Below are 19,636 nucleotides of genomic sequence, written 5' to 3' on the forward strand. Positions count from 1 at the left end.
AGATGAGCCCCCAAATTGTTGTAAGTGATGTCCAATTGAAATTACTTATCAAGGCAAAAAATAAGGAGTTGAAGCAAGGCATTTATTCTTTTGCAAAAGGGCGTGCTGCCAACAGTGGCCATCAGGCAACAGCGCGCCCCCCTCAGCTTTTCCCCATCTTTTATACCTGACACAGAACTGTCTCCTCCACCCTTGGGCTGGGCTTCAGAGCTCACATTCTCCCTGTTGCCTAAATAAGGAAAGGAGGAAGAGAGTCTGAGGGTCTCTGCTGAAGGATTAGCAAGCACTGCAAGGAGCTGACCTAAAGGATACAAAACTACTGGCCACAGGTGGTCATAGATAATAATTTATAAAAAGAATTTTTGTACTAAACACTTGTTCTATTCATGTTATTTTGAAGAGAAGACCTAACCATCAACAAATTTGGGAATCTAGAAGTATCACTGCTTACCTTCTAGAAAATAAAGCTTAAGATATTAGTTACCCTAAAAGCATTAGTCCAAGTCATGCTTTTTCTATTGCCATGAACTGTGCATTCTGTTTATTACTTAGAGTCTATAACTATGACAATAAATGTATAGTATTTTGTTTGTTTGAATTAATAACTGGTCAGTCTCTCAGTCTTTAAACATCCTTTAGTATTCTATGTCATTCAGTTTCACCTGTCAAGCCACACTAAATTAGATGAACTTTGACAACAACCATGGTAGAAAAAGCATGACTTAGACTAATGCTTTTAGTGTAACTAAATCAAACTTATTCAGCCTGAAAAACATTGCCTACTATTGTTTAGTATACTCTATCACTCTTAGAGAATCAAAGAAATTGTCATAAACAGGGAGTTGGGCAGTAGCACATGTAGCACCAAGCGCAAAGACTGGTGTAAGTAACTTGGTTCAAGTTGCTAGCACCCCACCTGCAGGGGAGTCACTTCACAAGCAGTGAAGCAGGTCTGCAAGTGTCTATCTTTCTCTCCCCCTCTCTGTCTTCTCCTCCCCTCTGCATTTTTTTGTCCTATCTAACAAAAGTGACATCAATAACAACAATAATAACTACTACTACAACAACAAAAAAGAAATTATCATAAATAAAGTAATATGTTAGGATTATATATTAAATATTTATAAATAAACATAAATACATTAAAATAGCATTTAATATTTGTCTCAACTCCAAGAAGTACTTCACTAAAATGATGCTACTTGTTGGTATATAATATTATGGGGGCAGGAGGGATATAAATATAATTTTCTCCATCTTGAAGACAATCAAATGGAGTCCTAGAGACTTAAAGTGTTTGGTCAAAGGTCTACCAATAAGTCAAACACAAGCAGTTGGCATGAGGTCTTGAGTGTACAGTTCCTCATTCCTTAGTTTATTTATGCTTCACTTGACCCATCTGTAATATGAGTAGACTTTTTCTTGGTAGCCATAGAAAGTAATCCTGACCTTCCCAAGATTACTAATGAAGAATAATAATTAAAATGATTGGTATACTGCAAAGTACAGGGTGCTTTTTAAATAACAAACAATATTAAATGTTAGTGTCTATCCCTCTAGACCTTGCTTGCTCACTTACTGAGTAAACATTCATTTAGAATTACAAAAGCTCAGCACATGCTCAGCAAATGACAAAGAACTTGACTGCTTCATGTACATGGTACATACTGACTGCCAACACTTAACAAGTAAGTAGAATTCTAAGTCAAGACTGAATCTTGAATCCTTAAGTCAGTGATAGAAGGTGGCCCACTAGCCAAATGCACATGTTTGTCTGGCTTTGTGGCAATAAACAATGTAGGGTGGGCGACTGATCTGAAGTAGTGCTTACTGCCGGTTACTTCCCAGAAGAAAAGGAGGTTGGTCTCATCTTGGATAATCTTTGGAGTCTTAGGCACTTCCTATTTAAAGGAAACAGAGATGTATTAGGAAACAAGAAGATGCTAGAACAAAAAAAAATCAAAATTTAATCCCTTGGTATTTATTTATTTATGTATTTATTTTATCAGAGCACTGTTCAACTCTGGCTTATGGTGGTGCGGGGGATTGAACCTGGGACTTTGGAGCCTCAACATGATAGTTGCTTTGCATGAGCATTATGTTATATACTCCCACCCTTCCCTTGGTATTTAGACCCTCATAAGAATGGCATTTTGAACTATGACTGTAATATCATGATATGGATTCTTCATTTGTTCATTCAGTAAGCATTTATTATATGACTATTAGGTGTAGAGGCCATTCTCTATTTGACTTAGTTGATTTCTTTAGTTGGCTATAAATCAATCCACATTAGTCACAAATATTGCCAATAACACTGTGAAGTAGGAATAAAACATTATTCTTATCCTCTCTTCAACATAGGCCTCAGGCATTTTGTGTCAAATCTGAGCACTAACAACTCTTAAACATTTTGACTTCTAAGTGTGAAAATTTTTAATTTGGGAAAATAACTGAGCATTTAGAAATGCTTGTCTCCATACTTAAGCTAACAATTGAGAGTTTACCAAAGCCTACATCTAGCTTACATACATACACACACACACACACACACACACACACACACACACACACACACACCACACACACCACACACACACACCACACACACACACACACACACACACACACACACACACACACACACACACACACACACCTTTTTCAAAGATAACGGCAGCTAAATTCTTTTAATACAGTTTTGGCAATCATGATCTCTTTAGACTTTCTTGTGTTATGACCAGAACCTAACAATACTTTAATGGAAAAATAAAATTCAAATTCCAACTTGAGATGCTTCTACTCATTGTAAATCTAAAGTTACTAAAAACCCTTTTGAGATTTCCTTGTAGTTTCATTATCAACAAGAATTTGATGTTCCAAGCCCATCTCTCTTCTAATTTCTTCCACCTCAATAAGTGGAGTTTCCCTCCTTTCTCCTGTTGGTTCCATCTCTAAAATAGAGCTGTTTTTTTCTGTCTACGTCTGCCTGTCTCATCACTCACTACCCCATGACTATAGTTATAACAGAAGTATCCTGATTTCAAAAATAGAGACTAGATCAGAAGGAAGGCAATGGACAAAGCAGAATGAAAATATAAATGAAGGGAGGATACTTCCTTTAAAAAATTTTTTTTTATTTATAAAATGGAAATATTAACAAGACTATAGGATAAGAGGGGTACATTTCCACACAACCCCCCCCCCCCAACTCTGGGAGGATATTTTCTTGTTTGAAACCCTTTAAATGGAAAGGTTGTGGTTTCAGTACCCCAAATGAAATTCAAATACAAACATCTGCAAACACTAATTTTATCTTTCTTCTCCTCCTACTGTTTTCGAGCTCTTTTAGTGTCTTCTGTGCTTTGAAGCTGGCCTTTAAGCTTCTGAATATTCAAATATATACTCAGTTTCTTCTGTTAGAATGCTCATTACCCCTCATGTTTGCATAGCATGCTCTCTCCTATCAATAGCTTTTATCTCAAAGCATCTTCTGCCCTTCTTACTCCATCTACATAGGATCTTTCTCTGTTTCTCCATATCCACATCAGGTTTATTTTCAACACCATTTATTTATTTATTTATTTATTTATTTTTAATTGCCACCAGGATTATTGTTGGGGCTTGATGCCAGCACAAATCCACCTCTCCTGATAAGTCTTTTTTTTTTTTTTCTTTTCCCCCTTCCTTCCCTCTTTCCTCCCTCCACCTATCTGCCTACCTACCTACCTACTTTCCTTTCTTCCTTCCTTTCTTTTGTTTTTTATATAACTTTTCTTTAAATTTTTTTAATTATCTTTATTTATTTATTGGATAGAGAGAGCCAGAAATTGAGAGAAAGGAAGGGATAGAGAGGTAGAGAGAAACCTGCAGCACTGCTTCACCACTTGCAAAGCTTTCCTCCTGCAGGTGGTGACCAGGGGTTTGAACCCAGGTCCTTGTGCACTGTAAGATGTGCTCAACAAGGTGAGCCACCACCCAGCCCCCTACTTTTCATTTTATTTGACAGAGACTGAGAGAAAATTGAGAATGAAAGAGAAGAGACCATATTGCTGGAAAAGAGGCACCAACAGCATTGCTTCACTGCTCATAAAGCTTCTTCTCCCTCACCTGCCTGCAGGTGGGGACTGGGGGCTTGAACTTAGATTCTTGCTCATGGTAATGTGTGTTCTAGCAGCTGCTTTACCACCTGGTTTACCGTCTTGCATATATATTTTTTTTTACTGATGTTTGGCTTGTGTATTATTCTGCTCTCCAGAAGACCATATTATTTGGCTCACCACTGTCCACATAGCTGCTGGTACTGTGTTTGAAAAATAGAAATCCCTCAATAAATAACTCTTGCCAATTGAATTAATAAATGAAGCTACTGTCCTCCTCTGAAGTCATCATTTCCATCTCATTTGACCCAGAAAGAGAAACATATGTGCTTACATAAATTCTAACTAGGGAGAGGGGGTCTGAATTGTACATTTATTAAATAAACATTATCTGCTTATCAGTGGAGAAAATATCTGAGGCTACAGTGGGTATGCATATAGTATATCTGTGCCTTTGAGGGGAAAAGTAGTAGAGATGGGACTAGGTTGAGGAATAATGCTGTAATTAATGAGGAGAGGATTACAGTTTAGTCTGATAACTTTTGACTTTGTGCTCATTGACAGGTAATTGGCTCTCTATAATCTCAGTTGCATTAGTTGAGTTTCTTGAAGGCAAGCACCACTGTCTTAATTCCTACTATCATAGAGGTTAGATAGTAGACATCAGTAAAAATCAAAGATCAAAGAAATAAATAGATGCCATAGGTTGGGAGTGAAATAGGGTTGGGAAGTGAAAGAAAATTGAAGGAAGAAGGCAATTTATCTCTTATTTACTCTTGTGATTTCTAAGTTATTCTCACAGATGCTGCTATGAATTGCTTCTAGGTATAGATGAGAAGTGGGATTGGGTGTAGAGGTGAGTAGGCTTGTGGAAGAAGAGTTGTGTACTACTCAGATAGTGATAATTTATAATGATATAAAATGAAGATATGTTGAAGAATGAGAAGAACTGACCTTTAGCATTACAGGCTCATCTTCATTTTGAGTGCTCACAAATAGTTGAGTTTCGGAGATCCGTAGAGTCACTGGACGTTTAGAATCATCATTTGATGTATAAGAACCCATGTCAAATTTCACTGGAAAAAAAAAAAGTCCAAAATAAAGTAAATTCATGGTATTTGTATCAAGTCAACTATATGAGTAGTGTGTGTGTGTTCCCCAACTATGGTGTAAGTACAAGGAATGGGATTTTATTTATTTATTCCCTTTTGTTGCCCTTATTGTTGTATTTATTATTGTTGTTGTTATTGATGTCATCATTGTTAGATAGGACAGAGAGAAATGGAGAGAGGAGGGGAAGACAGAGAGGGGAAAGAGAGATAGACACCTGCAGATCTGCTTCACCTCTTGTGAAACGACTCCCCTGCAGGTGGGATCCTTAACGCTGGTCCTTGCGCTTGGTGCCATGTGTGTTTAACCAGCTGCGCTACAGCCTGACTCCCAGGAATGAACTTTTATTCATCTTGGTATCTTTACAATGTCTGCCACATCATCAAGCAGGAAAATAGTTGGTTAATGTCTTTGGAACTTATGTTGATTGAATGCTTGGGATAAGACCCTGCAATTCTGAGGTCATAATATCATGACCTAAAATAGAGGAGCTTAGGGAAGCTAATATACTTATGCACTGCTAGAGATAGAAAAAAGTAGTTCATTTTTCCTTAGAGAATAATAATAAGAACTGTGAGATTATATTTAGAAACCCAGGAGCTCCTTTTATGGGATACAATCCAAAGAAACAGCCTTTATACACAGATATATTTGTATAGAGTGATTTAGAGAGACAAGCAGAGCAATATGATTGCATGTTTTGGTGTCATTAAAAAGTACGGATACATGTACTATGTCAATATGTAGGAAAATTGTGAAATAATCTTAAATAAGAAAATAGAGCAAAAATAATTTGTGATGAGGAAGTATGGATAGACCTGTCAATGCCCATACCCAGTAGAGAAGCAATTACAGAAGCCAGAACTCCAACCTTTTGCGAAAGAATGCAGGTCCATATCCCCAGATGGGGAGAAATGTTAGGGGAAGATGACCAGAGGGCTCTGAACCCCAATTCCATCAGGAACCAGAGATAAGAGGAAAAAAGGGAGGACATTCAGAAATAGAAATAAGTGTAGGTGTGACTTAGAAAGGAAGAGAAGGCAGAACCATAGGAAAAAAAAGGGGAAATACCTATAGATAGTTATAGAAACAATAGTCAACTCATCTGTGATCTTGGGATAACTACTGCAGTTTCCAATGGAGGGAATGGGGAAGCAGAACTCTGGTGGTAGGAAAGGTGTGGAATTATACCCTATGTCTCATAATTTTGTAAATCAATATAAAATCACTAGTAAAAAATTGTGATGTCATAGAATGGAAAACATGTTAACCAAAGTATGTCCAATCAGAATATATTTTTTAGTTTACTGACTTTTACCTAACAACTATATTTTAAGATACTAAGTTGTTATACTAAAGATAATGATTTTAATTTGGGTTTATTCATAGGTTTGATTGGTGGGCTTTTTAATGGAGAATGATTGACTCTGACTGGCTTCTGGATAAATTTCAGTAAGGTATTTATTATTTTTGAGACTTAGTGCCTTTTCATTTAAAATTGAAAATAAAAATATCTGAGAGAACTGAAGGAAAGAATACATCAGAAAGTTCCATACTACACTTAGTGTTCTCAAAGATAGGAAACTTTTTTTTTTTTTTGTGGAGCTTCCAGATTTTGAGAAACTTAGATAGCATTTAATTAATTAATTATTTTTATTAGTAATTTGAGAGCAGTCTACAAAACTGTAAAATTTCAGGGTATAGTTTCATACCATTCCCACTACCAAAGCTCTATGTCTGCTTCTTCCTCACATTGTTCTCACAAAGGCTAAGAGACAGTTAGTTTGGTTGAGCTTTCAGATTTGACTGAAGTTTCTGTCTTTACCTAGGATTTTTACTGTGGTGGTGGGTTCCATCTTATTCTAAAAGAACTGTGCAGTTAGGAATCTATAGAAGTTTATTCTTTGAAAGCAAAAAACTTCAAATAAGGCAGTGGAGGGGCGGGGAGAAAAGAACAGTGGAATTGGCCATTTACCTGCATCATCCATATTCTGTAATGCGGCAGTACTGAGGTATGGATGAACTTGAATTATACTTTGATTGAGGGCGTCAATCAGATTGAATTGATGTTTTATGGTTCTCTGAAAGTTGTATTTCTCATTGCTTTTCAAGTTGTAAGATACTGACTTGGGCTTGATGATTTCTAAAACCATTATCACAAGTCCAGATTAGTGTTATGGTTCAAATACAAATGGTCTAGTCTAAAGACATCAATTGTGACAGACTTGCTGATTAGTTGATGCAGATGTTCATTGCTGCATTATTGATAATAGTAAAAATCTAACACTCTAGTTTTTTGTTTTTGTTTTTCCAGAACACTGCTAAACTCTGGTTTCTGGTGGTATTGGAGTTTGAACCTGGACCCTTTGGTGCTTCAGGCATAGAGGTCTTTATGTATAACCACTATGCTGGCTCTTAACTTTTTTTTTTAAACCAGAGGATTGCTCAGTTTCAGTTTATGATGGTGCTGGGGATTAACTTGGAGCCTTGGAGTCTTAAGCATGAAAGCATTTTTGTACAGCCTTTATGTTGTCTCCCTAGCTCCCAGAGTGCCCTTGATGAATTACTAAATTAAAAAAAAACTGGGCATAAAATTGTATATGGTATCCTAATAATGGTGCATATATTTGCTCATGTGTATGTATATATGTATGCAAAAGAATAAGGAATGTGCCATAGTTCTGTCAGTGGTAATCTCTGAGAGAGTTTTAAATTTTATTTCTTTTATTTTCTATTTTTCTAGGTGAACATATATTAGAGCTAAGCTGGTACCTTAAATGTTGGATTTATGTTTAATTAGAATAATATATAGTAAAGACATGGGAGAAAAATAGTGATTGTTATAGTCAGAAATGAATTTGGTTTGAGACTCTCCTGCTTATACGCCATGTGAATTGGTACAGTTTACTTTCTCATTGAGCTTAGTTTCCTTATATGTAAAATGAAAAAATGAAGAGTTGCAAAGTTTAGAATCAATGCAGTATTTATTAAGTTAGTAGTTGTTGGTAGTACTGAAAAGGTAGTAGTAGTAGTACCAACCAGAATAATGACTAACATCAGCTAGTTGTGTGCATGTGTTGTTCTCTTCTGGATGTTTATGAAAATGATTCATGTAGTCCTTTCAAGTAGGATCTCTGATCATATCCATGGTATAGTGGAAGAAACTGAGCACCAGAGGTTAATTAAGTAAGTTACCTAAGGATATAGAGTTGCTGTGTGGGCTGGTAAGTGGTCACCCACTAAGCATTACATAATTGCTTTCTGCAGAAAGGCAAAAGCCACATAATCTTTATGTTATGCTCAAGAAATGAGCCTATCAGTAAGTATTTTAGACTCAGGTCACTTCTACTTCCTCTCCACTAGAGAAAGAAAAACATTTATTTTCCTTCATTATACTTATGAGACTAATGCATGCATTCTTTCTTATCACTCTGATTCTAGGCTTTATTTTCCCTTATTCCCTATTGTCTCCATTTATTTAAAATGGAAAACAAGGAAGTTGCTATACTGGATCCCTTACCTTCTTCTGGATCATTGGCAATGGCTTCCAGGTCATCATCAGTGAGGAACTGATTTAAACTGAACCTTCTCTTCTTCAGAATCTTCCCACTGGCTGCCACCATCAGTGTACTCTCTTTGAAGGTATGGTTGGATGTCTTAGAAATTTCAAAGGTACTCAGAGACATAAAATTATCCATAGATTTTTCATGAAATGGCTCATAGGTTGCATGATAGAAAGATTTCTGTGAGAAAAAAAAATAAAAAGAAAGAAACTGAGAGACTGTTTGTAGCTATCAGATGAGACTCCTTCTGTAGAATCTGGTTAGAAGGCTTTCTCTTTTTATCTCAAGTGACCCATCTTTTATCAGTCCTGCCTTCCCTTGTCCTTCTCTCCCTATACCTTCTCCCTTCTTTCTACCTTTACATCTCTCATTACTGCCCTGACTCCCAGGGTCTCACCTCACTCCTTTCCTTCCTTCCACCCTTTTTCAACTTTCTTTCCATCTCTCCCTCCTTAACCCCTCCCTTTTTCTTTCCCTCTCTTCTTTCTTTTTAGAAGTTCTCTTAAAGCATGCTATCTCTTGAAAAATCATAGTTGTCTATCTGCAGACTCAAATATGAGATGTTGAAACAGGTTTACAAGTGACCTTAAGTGAATGATAATCTTCCAGTTAGATTTAAACATCTATTTGCCAGTGCTGAAATATTTTAGAATCAATCCTTTAGAAGGAATATATGTGTATATATATATATATATATATCTCCAGGGTTATTGCTGGGGCTTAGTGCCCACACTACAAATCCACTGCTTCTGGAGGCCATTTTCCCCATTTTGTTGCCCTTGTTGTTTTTGTAATTATTGCCACTGCTGTTGCTGTTGTTGGATAGGACAGAGAGAAATCGAGAGAGGAAGTGAGAAAGATAGACACCTGCAGACCTGCTTCACCGTTTATGAAGCGACTCTCCTTGCAGGTGGGAGCCAGGGCCTTGAACTGCAATCATTACACTGGTCCTTGCACTTTGTGCCATATGTGTTGAGCTACCATGTGGCCCCCTTAGAAATAGTATTTTTAAAAGTTTTTTTAAAAATTTGTTTTCAGGAGAGAGAGAGAGACAGAGACAGAGACAGAGACAGAGAGACCAGAACACTGCTCAGACTAAAACTGTGACCGAAGAGACCTCAGGTTTCTGGTAGGCTACTGTGGTACTTTCTCCCAGTACAGCTTTAAAAGCCAGTACAAAAAAAAAAAAAAAAAGCAACACAACACTTATATAACTATTTGTAAACTTCTAGTAAGAGAACACAACTTGGTGAGTGGTTACTGATTTCTCGTTTCATATGGCTGATTTCCTTTATCAGAGCTTCAAGGGTTTAGAGAATTATTTATGTCTGGCAGGCTATTTCTAACTCCTGGTGCTGATGCAGAGAAGATGACCACAACCTGTCACATTAGAAGTTACAACCTGAATGAAGCAGCTAGAAAGAGCTGGCACAATTTCATGATGGCACAATTATCATTTTGATATAATCTGACCAAGGAGATTCTATTTTCTGGAATTTCAGGAATGGTCTCCTCTGTTCTGAGAAAAGTTAATAGGCAGGAAGAATGTCAATCAACAATTTGTATAGAGAATGCATGTCTCTAGAATTCTAGTGAGGGTAGGTAAAAACATACAGGATTTAAGCTATCTTTTTGTTTTTGTTTTATTGGATAGGACAGAGAGAAATTGAGAGGGGAAGGGGAGATAGAGGGGGAGAGAGAAGGGCAGGGATAGATAGCATAATGGTTATGCAAAGAGAATTTCATGCCTGAGACTCCAAAGTCTCAGGTTCAGTCCCCCACATCACCACACACCAGACTGGATCAATACTTTGATAAAAAAAAAAAGAAAGATATAGAGAGGGAGAGGGAGACCTGCAGCCCTTCTTTATCACTTGTGAAGCAGCCTCCATGCAAGTGGGAAGCCTGAGCTTGAACCAGGGTCCTGGCATTTTGTACTATGTGTGCTTAACCAGATGTGCCACCGCCTGACCCCCAGGATTTAAGATATTTCTATTTTCTTCTGGTAGAGAAACTATTACTTAAGAATAGAAAGACTATAGTTGCTCCGGCGTAAGGATCCTGGTTCGAGCCCCTGGATCCCCACCTGCAGAGGAGTAGCTTCAAAAGTGGTGAAGCAGGTCTGCAGGTGTCTATCTTTCTCTCTCCCCTCTGTCGTCTCCTCTCTCCATTTCTCTCTGTCCTATCTAACAATGACGACATCAATAACAACAATAATAACTACAGCAACAGTAAAAAATAGTTGCTTACCTGATTCAGAGAAATATGATCAACTTCTGAACTGTAGACTTCATCTTCACTGTTAAAACAAGAGGATGGGAAGGTGATTCTGCTGTTTTATCACCAGTTACTGTTTTGACTAATAATTGATACACACACACACACACACACACACACACACACACAAACACCATTATTGTCATCTTTGAAATTTAAAGACATATATATATACAATAATTTATATCATTGATTGGGAATTATTAATCACCAGGACAGGTGTTGAACTTTACTTATATTTTATAAAAATGGTAATAACACTGGGAGTATGGATTGACCTGCCAACATCCATGTCTAGTGGAGAAGCAATTATAGAAGCCAGAGAAAATGTTAGGAGATGACTAAAGAGCTCTGAACCCCAATTCCTTCAGGACCCTGAGAAAGAAAGGGGAAAAAGGAAGGACACTCAGAAGGAGTGTAGGTGTGACTTAGGAAAAGAAGGCAGGGCCATGGGGGGAATATATATGTGTATATATATATTTATTTATAGATATAATAGTCAACCCATATCTGTGATTTTGGGATAACTACTGAAGTTTCCAATGGAGGGAATGGGGACACTGGACTCTGGTGGTGGGAAAAGTGTGGAATTATACTCATTATTATTTTTTAAAATTTATTTTCCCTTTTGTTGCTCTTGTTATTTTTTATTGTTGTTGTTATTTGATGTCGTCATTGTTAATAGGACAGAGAGAAATGGAGAGAGGAGGGGAAGACAGAGAGGAGGAGAGAAAGATAGACACCTGCAGAAGACAGAGAGGAGGAGAGAAAGACAGACACCTGCAGACCTCTTTCACTGCCTGTGAAGAGACTCCCCTGCAGGTGGGGAGTCGTGGGCTTGAACCGGGATGGTTACACGGGTCCTTGTGCTTTTCGCTACGTGCGCTTAACCCGCTGTGCTACTGCCCAAGTCCCTATACTCCTATTATTTTATAATTTTGTAAATTAATATTAAATCACTAATAGAAAAAAAAATGAGCCCATTAGGAGAGTTGTAACTCAATTTCAGGGGAAAATGTTTAGAGATACTTTTGTTGCATTTTATTCTAATTTAAACCAAATCGATCATATATTAAACATTATGTATATGTATTTACTAAAATAGACCTTGTAAATTATAGTTAGCTGAATATCCAGGTCACATTTTGGTAGCCTACTTTGTGCTAGTTATATTGTTAGGTAAAGGGAAGACCATGGTTTTTAAAAGTGTTCTGCAATTTCATTTTATTATTATTTTTAATCATTTACCTTTCTCATAAGCCTAGCATTCTCAAATTGCTGTGGAGCAATGAATGCTATTTTTCAGACTGAGATCAATAAATTTTCCTGAGAATAATTTCCCTTTCACACATTCCACTAAAACCTATTTATTTTTATTTCTATTTTATTTGACAGGACAGAGGAAAATTGAAAAGGGGAGAGGGAGGGGAATTTAGAGAGGGAGAGAGAAATGCAGACACCTGTAGACTTGCTTCACCACTTATAAAGTGTCCTTTCTGCAGGTGGGGAGCAGAGGCTTGAACCCAGGTCCTTGTTCATGGTACAGTGCATGCTCAACCAGGTATGCTACTACTCAGCTCCTACCTAAAATATGTCTCTCTATGAGCCTATGAACCTGATTCAGGCTGTGTGTAAGTAGCTGTTGAAATTTAGTAGGACTCAGCAGACCTTAAAAATAGTTTTTCTACACTTCACTCCTGTGAGAATGTCATGCATCAGAAAAGGTAACAGCAGCAAATGCTGCAGAGGGTGTGGGGTCAAAGGAACCCTCCTGCACTGCTGGTGGGAACGTAAATTGGTCCAATTTCTGTGGAGAACAGTCTGGAGAACTCTCAGAAGTCTAGACATGGACCTACCCTATGACCCTGCAATTCCTCTCCTGGGGATATATCCTAAGGAACCCAACACAGCCATCCAAAAAGATCTGTGTACACATATGTTCTTGGCAGCACAATGTGTAATAGCCAAAACCTGGAAGCAACCCAGGTGTCCAACAACAGATGAGTGGCTGAGCAAGTTGTGGTATATATACACAATGGAACACTACTCAGCTGTAAAAAATGGTGACTTCACCATTTTCAGCCGATCTTGGATGGACCTTGAAAAAATCATGTTGAGTGAAATAAGTCAGAAACAGAAGGATGAAAATGGGATGATCTCACTCTCAGGCAGAAGTTGAAAAACAAGATCAGAAAAGAAAACACAAGTAGAACCTGGAATGGAATTGGCTTATTGCACCAAAGTAAAAGACTCTGGGGTGGGTGGGTGGGGACAATACAGGTGCATGAAGGATGATAAATGACATAGTGGGGGTTGTATTGTTAAATGGGAAACTGGGGAATGTTATGCATGTACAAACTATTGTATTTACTGTCGAATGTAAAACATTAATTCCCCAATAAAGAAATTTAAAAAAATATTTAAAAAAGAAAAAAAAGTTTTTCTAAAGTGATTGTCAGTGCCAGCTCAATTTAACTTGTAGGTGCTCAGTTTTCCTGGGTTTTCAGTGAACCTTCTCAGGTTTCAGAGGTAGAAAATATCTCTGTTACTTCTGTCAGCCAGGTCCCATGCTGGTCACTGTAACTTCTGACTAGATTCTAATGAGTCTTGCCTGATCCCCTCATTATGTAACAAGTGATAGAATCAGTTTCCTACCTGTAACAGTTCTTCAGGTCTTCAAATAGGTCAGGAACTTTGGCCATCTTGCTTTCTGTAAGAGAGAATACCAGTGGTTATTAGTCCAGCTTGCTTCTGAACCAAATTCTTGAAAGGGTAACCACCTTTGTGCTTTTTGAGAAACTGAATGACTTAAACTATACTCAGCAACTTCCCTATCCTCTCACACCCTTAAATAGAAATTAAATTAAAATTAATTCAATTTAAATTCTATTATTAATTCTTAAATTCTATATGCACCTCTTTCCTCTATTTCTAGAGTCTGTCTTATTAATTTTTGCATCTCTTAAGAGCCCAACCCAATGCACTGCACATAGTAGATGTTAAGTGAAAGTTTGTATAAGTTTGAGGTATTTCATTTAAACATATACAAGGGAGAGGCAACACTTTTCCAGTTTTCTTCTAATAGTTTTTGGTAGTAGAAGTCCCTCCCAAGGGAAGACTTGGAGGCAGAAACTAATGCTCTTATATGAAACCAACTCCTGTCTCTTCAGTTCATAAAAAAAAAAAGAAAAAGAAAAAGAAAAAGAAAAAGAAAAATCAGTTTCTGAAATCTTAACTATGATTCCAACTTACATATCAAACCAGGGAGGGATAAGAAAGGAAGGAAGAAACTTTAAAGAAGACAGCTTGAGAAATAACAGCTAAGGAGGAAAACAAAAAATATTTTAAAAGCCAAAGATGTGATCAGCACGATACCTTTGTCGACTGAAGCTCCAATGAAATGACTCCTTCTCGGCTTTGCCTTTTGTGTTCTCAGGAGTAGGCGTGGCTGTGATTGCGTCATGGGAATTTACGTTTACTGAGGTAGTCTCTTTAGATATATATATATATATATATATATATATATATATATATATATATATATATATATATATGTATTCATTCAACCTTGCACACAAATAATACTTGCTAATATTGTTTTCAGATATTTCAAGAGTTTATGATTTGTTTTATTAAGTTGTTGCTTTTCTCTAAATAATTAACAAATATGTAGTCTTAGAAAAAGGGAAGAAGAGCAGGAAACTTGCCAAGTTTCTAAAAATATATGGTGGGGGAAGGAGAGGGGGAAATAACTTCTAAAATCAAAGTTTTGATGGCTAAAGTTGGGGGGGAATTAGGAACTATAGTTTGATTTTTGATTTAATTTGTTAGTTGTACCCCAGGACTGAATATGAGTCTATGGAGTATATGGCAACCTTTGGCACTAAAGAGACCATGACCCATTTTCTTCTGAAGAGGGAGAATTGCTTGAATAGAAATAAATCACCATACCAGGTGGTAAATTTCTTGTTAGGGCTGGGTAGGAGAGAGAAAAATGGCATTCAATCATAAAAGCCTTTATTTTCTTAGTCCCATGAATTCATCAACTCATATGCTAGAGAAGTGAAAGAACTTCAGAAGAGAACTCTGTTACAGTCATGTTACAGCAAAGTGGACTTCTAGCCAGATTCTAATAAGAAGTCTGACCTTTTCCAGGATAATCTTAAATTATGTAAGGATAGCTACAGACTTAGGAAGGTATGAGCAGGACCCTGGTCAGAAAACAGTGACTCAATTCAAGAATGAAGACTGGAAGACAGGAAAGGGGTCCTTACACAAGATCCTAGATTAGTGATACCTGGTTGATATTACCATAGACTTCTTCAGCCTCCTAAAACTTGCCCAACTCGGGTATTATAAAACAAGTCTCTTAGATAAATATTTCAGGTTTTATGGTTGGAATTCAAGTCACATAATTTTTTTTTCATGTACATTTTTCATGTACATAGAAAATGGGGAAATTACAGGGGAAAGGTGGGAGACAACGATTAGGAGAAAAAAGTGAAACACTGCAACAAAATATTTTTTTTTAAAAAAAAGTTCAGAATGGGAATAAAGTGACTTACATGAGTTGGGTAAAATATTTCCTCTATGTGTAAATGTAGGAGTTAGTTAGGTGATCATTCAGGTCTATCCCAAGTGTGAAATCCCTGATTTTTTTACAAATATTTTTATTTATTTGTTTATTATTTACTTTGGATAGAGACAAAGATAAATTGAAAGGGAAGGGGGAGATAGGGGGAGAGAGAGAGAGAGAGACACTTATAGCACTGCCTCACCATTTCTGAAGCTTCCCTGTTGCAGGTGGAAGCTAGGAACTTGAACTGGAGTCCTCTTGCATTGTAAAGTATGCATTCAACCAGCTATGCTACCACCTGGCCTCTTGAAATGTCTGATTTTGATTCTGTTGACTTGAAATTATGAAAGCTATAAGTAAGAGTCAAGAAATAACAAGCACATAGATAGAGGTTGTATAAATATAGGATCAGATTGTGGCATCCTTAGTTGAACACTCATGGAAGCTAGCTCTTTATTTCTGTGATTCTTCTACAGGCAAGATATTGAATAGAAATGCTAATCTTGGTCACCCCATCTACCTCCTGAAGGTCTTGTGAGAACTATTACTAAGACAATTACAAAGCACTTGGTGAATGTGGGCTGCTATGGAGATGTAACTAAACAAAAATAATAACACTAATGATGGCTTCTGTCTCTTGGGAACCTGTATAATCAGCATCATAACATTTGGGTTCACTGCCGAAAACATAGTCTCTACAAAAATATTGGTATAAAAACTTTAACAGGGAGGACATTTTCAGGTTAAAGAAGACATCCTTTGAAACCCTAGAGGCATTTGGTTTCTGGGAGGACTATTAGCTACTGCAGTAATCCAGGAAAACACTCTGGTTGTACCATTGGTGGCAACACCCATCCTGGCCTATGCCACGTCTCTGTTGTCAAGAATTTCCCATATGTTCCTGTTGAATTCCCAAAGAGAGTTTGATTTTTGTTTTTCTACACAGCCAGCTCAGCATGGGATTTCAACTAACTAACTTTTTTGTTCACATGATTTTCTTGTAAACTGTTAAAGGAAGAACAATGTAGGTGAGAGGTTCTTGCTTTGTTTTGGGGAACCTACTTTTGTGTGAGTGTGAATCAAGGCTGACATATAAGTAAGTTTCATCAGCAGTCTACCTTTCTAAGGAATGGAGAGAAAAATATGTGTGGTAGCATTCTACCAGAGCTCTGAAGGTATTTGGGGTTGCTCTGTGTGTGATAAGGACTTGGGTGACTTCATTCATCTACTTCTTGACTCTGTGGAGACCTTAAATACTCCTTTACTCATTTTCACCTAAATCATTTAGGGGAAAATTACTGTGTACTTATTATTGTTTTTTTGAGAGGAATTTTGCTACATGTCAGTATTTTTCCTATCTTATTTATTATTATTATTGACTCCGGTATTGCTGGGGGTCAGTGCCTCTACTAATAATCTGCTGCACCTGTGGCCATTTTTTTTTTCCTGAGAGGGGAGGGGAAGATAGAGAGGGAGAAAGATAGACATCTTCAGACCTGTTTCACCACTTGTGAAGTGACCCTCCTGCAGGTGGGGAGCCAAGGGTTCACACCAGGATCCTTGCACGGGTCCTTATACTTTATACGATGTATGGTTAACCTGGTGAACCACTGCCCGGCCCCCTTTTTCCTCTTTTTAAAACATGTTCATTTATTTTTTAGATAGAGATGACAGGGAAGGGAGAGATAGGGAGATAGGGAGAGAGAAAGATAGAGACAACTGAAGCCTTGCTTCACCACTTGTGAAGCTTCCCACCTCCCGCCCCCACAGGTAGGAACTGGGGACTTAAACCTGGATCCAGGTGCTCCTTGCTCAGCCCCCATTTGTTTTTTTCTTTCACGATTCACAAAAAAAGGGGTCAAGAGATAGTTCATCCAGTAAGCATGTGCCTCACTGTGCATGAGGTCCTCTAGCCTCAGCACTACATGGAGCACCACAGTACCAGGGGAAGCTCCATGGGTGGTGGAGCAGTGCTTTGGTCTCTCTGAAATTAAAAGGATGAGAAAATAAGTCCAAGAGTGCGTGAACAGGGCCACTAGTGCCACATAAAAATATATTATGATTCATAATATTAGATATGTAAGATGAGGTTATATATTTTGGTAGTGAATAAATATGCTTTATAAGCGCAAAGGTGATGAGTCCAAAGAATAATGATACTTTTCATTTGAAAACTTCTTTATAATTCACAAAAAGCTTTAACCTGTACTGTACTGTCTTCTTGGTTTCTCATTCTACCACAAGAGTTAATGATAGATATTCTCTTTGACAATTGAGGTCCCTTGAAGAAATTAAATGTCTATCCTATAGTCACAAAAATGGTTGTCACAAACTGAGATTTCTAATTAAAAATCCAATCTTTTCTTTCTATTGCATATATGCCAGTCTCTTATCACAACTGATACCAAGTAACAGGGTTGAGTATATCATCCTTAAGGTCTTTCTGCCTTAGATGCTTTATTATTCAAATGATTCCATTCAAAAAATGTAGTCTTCATCTAAAAAATAATAAAATGAAGGAAAGGTTTGAAATATCTTTCCTCCTTTTTTATTAAAATATTTATTTATTCCCTTTTGTTGCCATTATTGTTTTATTGTTGTAGTTATTATTGTTGTTGTTATTGATGTCATTGTTGTTGGATATGACAGAGAGAAATGGAGAGGGGAAGACAGAGAGGGGGAGAGAAATACTGATACCTGCAGACCTGCTTCACCGCTTGTGAAGTGACTCCCCTGCAGGTGGGGAGCCTGGGGCTTGAACCTGGATCCTTATGCTGGTCCTTGTGTGCTTTGCGCCTACTTGTGCTTAACCCGCTGCTCTACTGCCCGACTCCAGTTTCTTCCTTTTTATCTAATGAAATCTCACTATGCTTTGTGATATACAGGAAAAGGGTGACGATCATTGGAGTCTGGAGGGAGACTTTAGTTATGCTCTTCTCATTCTACCATGACAAAAGGAACATCTATAGTTCAGGTATGGTGCAGTGAGTAGGCTGTTGAACTAGGAAGCCTGAGGTCCTGCATTCTACCCTTCAGCATCCTATGTGCCAAAGTGATGCTCTGGGATTTATTTTTCTCTCTCTCCCCCCCCTTTTGTGTTAATAAATAAATAAAACATTAACAATTTATAAACACTTTTGGAGTCAACCTTGATATCATTGTGTATAGTTGGATCTGCTAGGATTACTTGAATGGAGCGAGAGAAACACACACACACACACACACACACACACACACACATACACACACACACACACACCCCTCTTCCTTATGAATTGTCAGGGGATGCAACTATTTATTTCCAGGTGACAGAAAGCCTCTTTAGAGAAATAAAATGTGTATAAGCCATCATATATGCAGAGACAACATGCCCCATTTAGTTACAATCTGCTTTAAAGTCCGTGATAGTGGGTAGGAGGAAAGGAACTGCAACAGTTTTTCTGTGTTAATACATTGTACCAATTATTCTTCTCATCAAACTTGTTAAGTAAGCTTTTTTTATTTTACAAGTGAGAAACTCAAGGCCCAGAGAAATTAGCATGTTATCCAAGAGTATAAGGTTTCTAAATTGCCAAAATGAAAGCAAACCATCAAGAATTAGTGTTTATGATCCAGTAGAGAAATGATTACAGAAGCCAGAAATCCTTCCATTTGCACCCCCCAAAGAATTTTGATCCAGGGGCCAGGTGGTGGCACACCTGGTTAAGCACATATATTATAATGCTCAAGGTCCTAGGTTCAAGCCCCTGGTCCCCAACTGCAGGGTAGAAACTTCACGAGTAGTGAAGCAGGATTGCAGGGTCTCTCTTCTTCTCTCCCTCCCTATATCTCCTCCCCTCTCAATTTCTCTCTGTCTCTATTCAATAATAAAAAAATAAAAATATTAAAAATGAATTTTGATCCATACTCCCAGAGGGGAGAAATATTAGGGGAAGAGGAACTGAAGGCTCTGAACCCTGACTCCACTGGGATCTGAAACATTTATCACCAGTAATCTCTGTTTTTATACT

At 37.5% G+C, this 19,636-nt stretch overlaps 1 protein-coding gene across 2 annotated transcripts; it reads right to left on the bottom strand.

Moving 5' to 3' along the window:
- Positions 1-713: 713 nt before the first annotated feature.
- On the bottom strand, positions 714-13,756 carry IL1A (interleukin 1 alpha). Of its 2 annotated transcripts, XM_007525480.2 has the most exons (6): positions 13,706-13,756; positions 11,024-11,072; positions 8,731-8,953; positions 7,186-7,353; positions 5,055-5,176; positions 714-1,901 (listed from the first exon to the last, which is right to left on the bottom strand). In XM_007525480.2, the coding sequence occupies exons 1-6, from the start codon at positions 13,750-13,752 to the stop codon at positions 1,701-1,703; spliced, it is 810 nt and encodes a 269-aa protein (XP_007525542.1). In that variant the 5' UTR covers positions 13,753-13,756; the 3' UTR covers positions 714-1,700. The 2 variants fall into 2 exon arrangements, with proteins under 2 accessions (XP_007525542.1, XP_060044568.1); XM_060188585.1 differs by lacking the exon at positions 7,186-7,353.
- Positions 13,757-19,636: the final 5,880 nt, after the last annotated feature.

Source organism: Erinaceus europaeus, chromosome 3, assembly GCF_950295315.1.
Source record: "Erinaceus europaeus chromosome 3, mEriEur2.1, whole genome shotgun sequence".
Lineage (NCBI taxonomy): Eukaryota > Metazoa > Chordata > Mammalia > Eulipotyphla > Erinaceidae > Erinaceus > Erinaceus europaeus.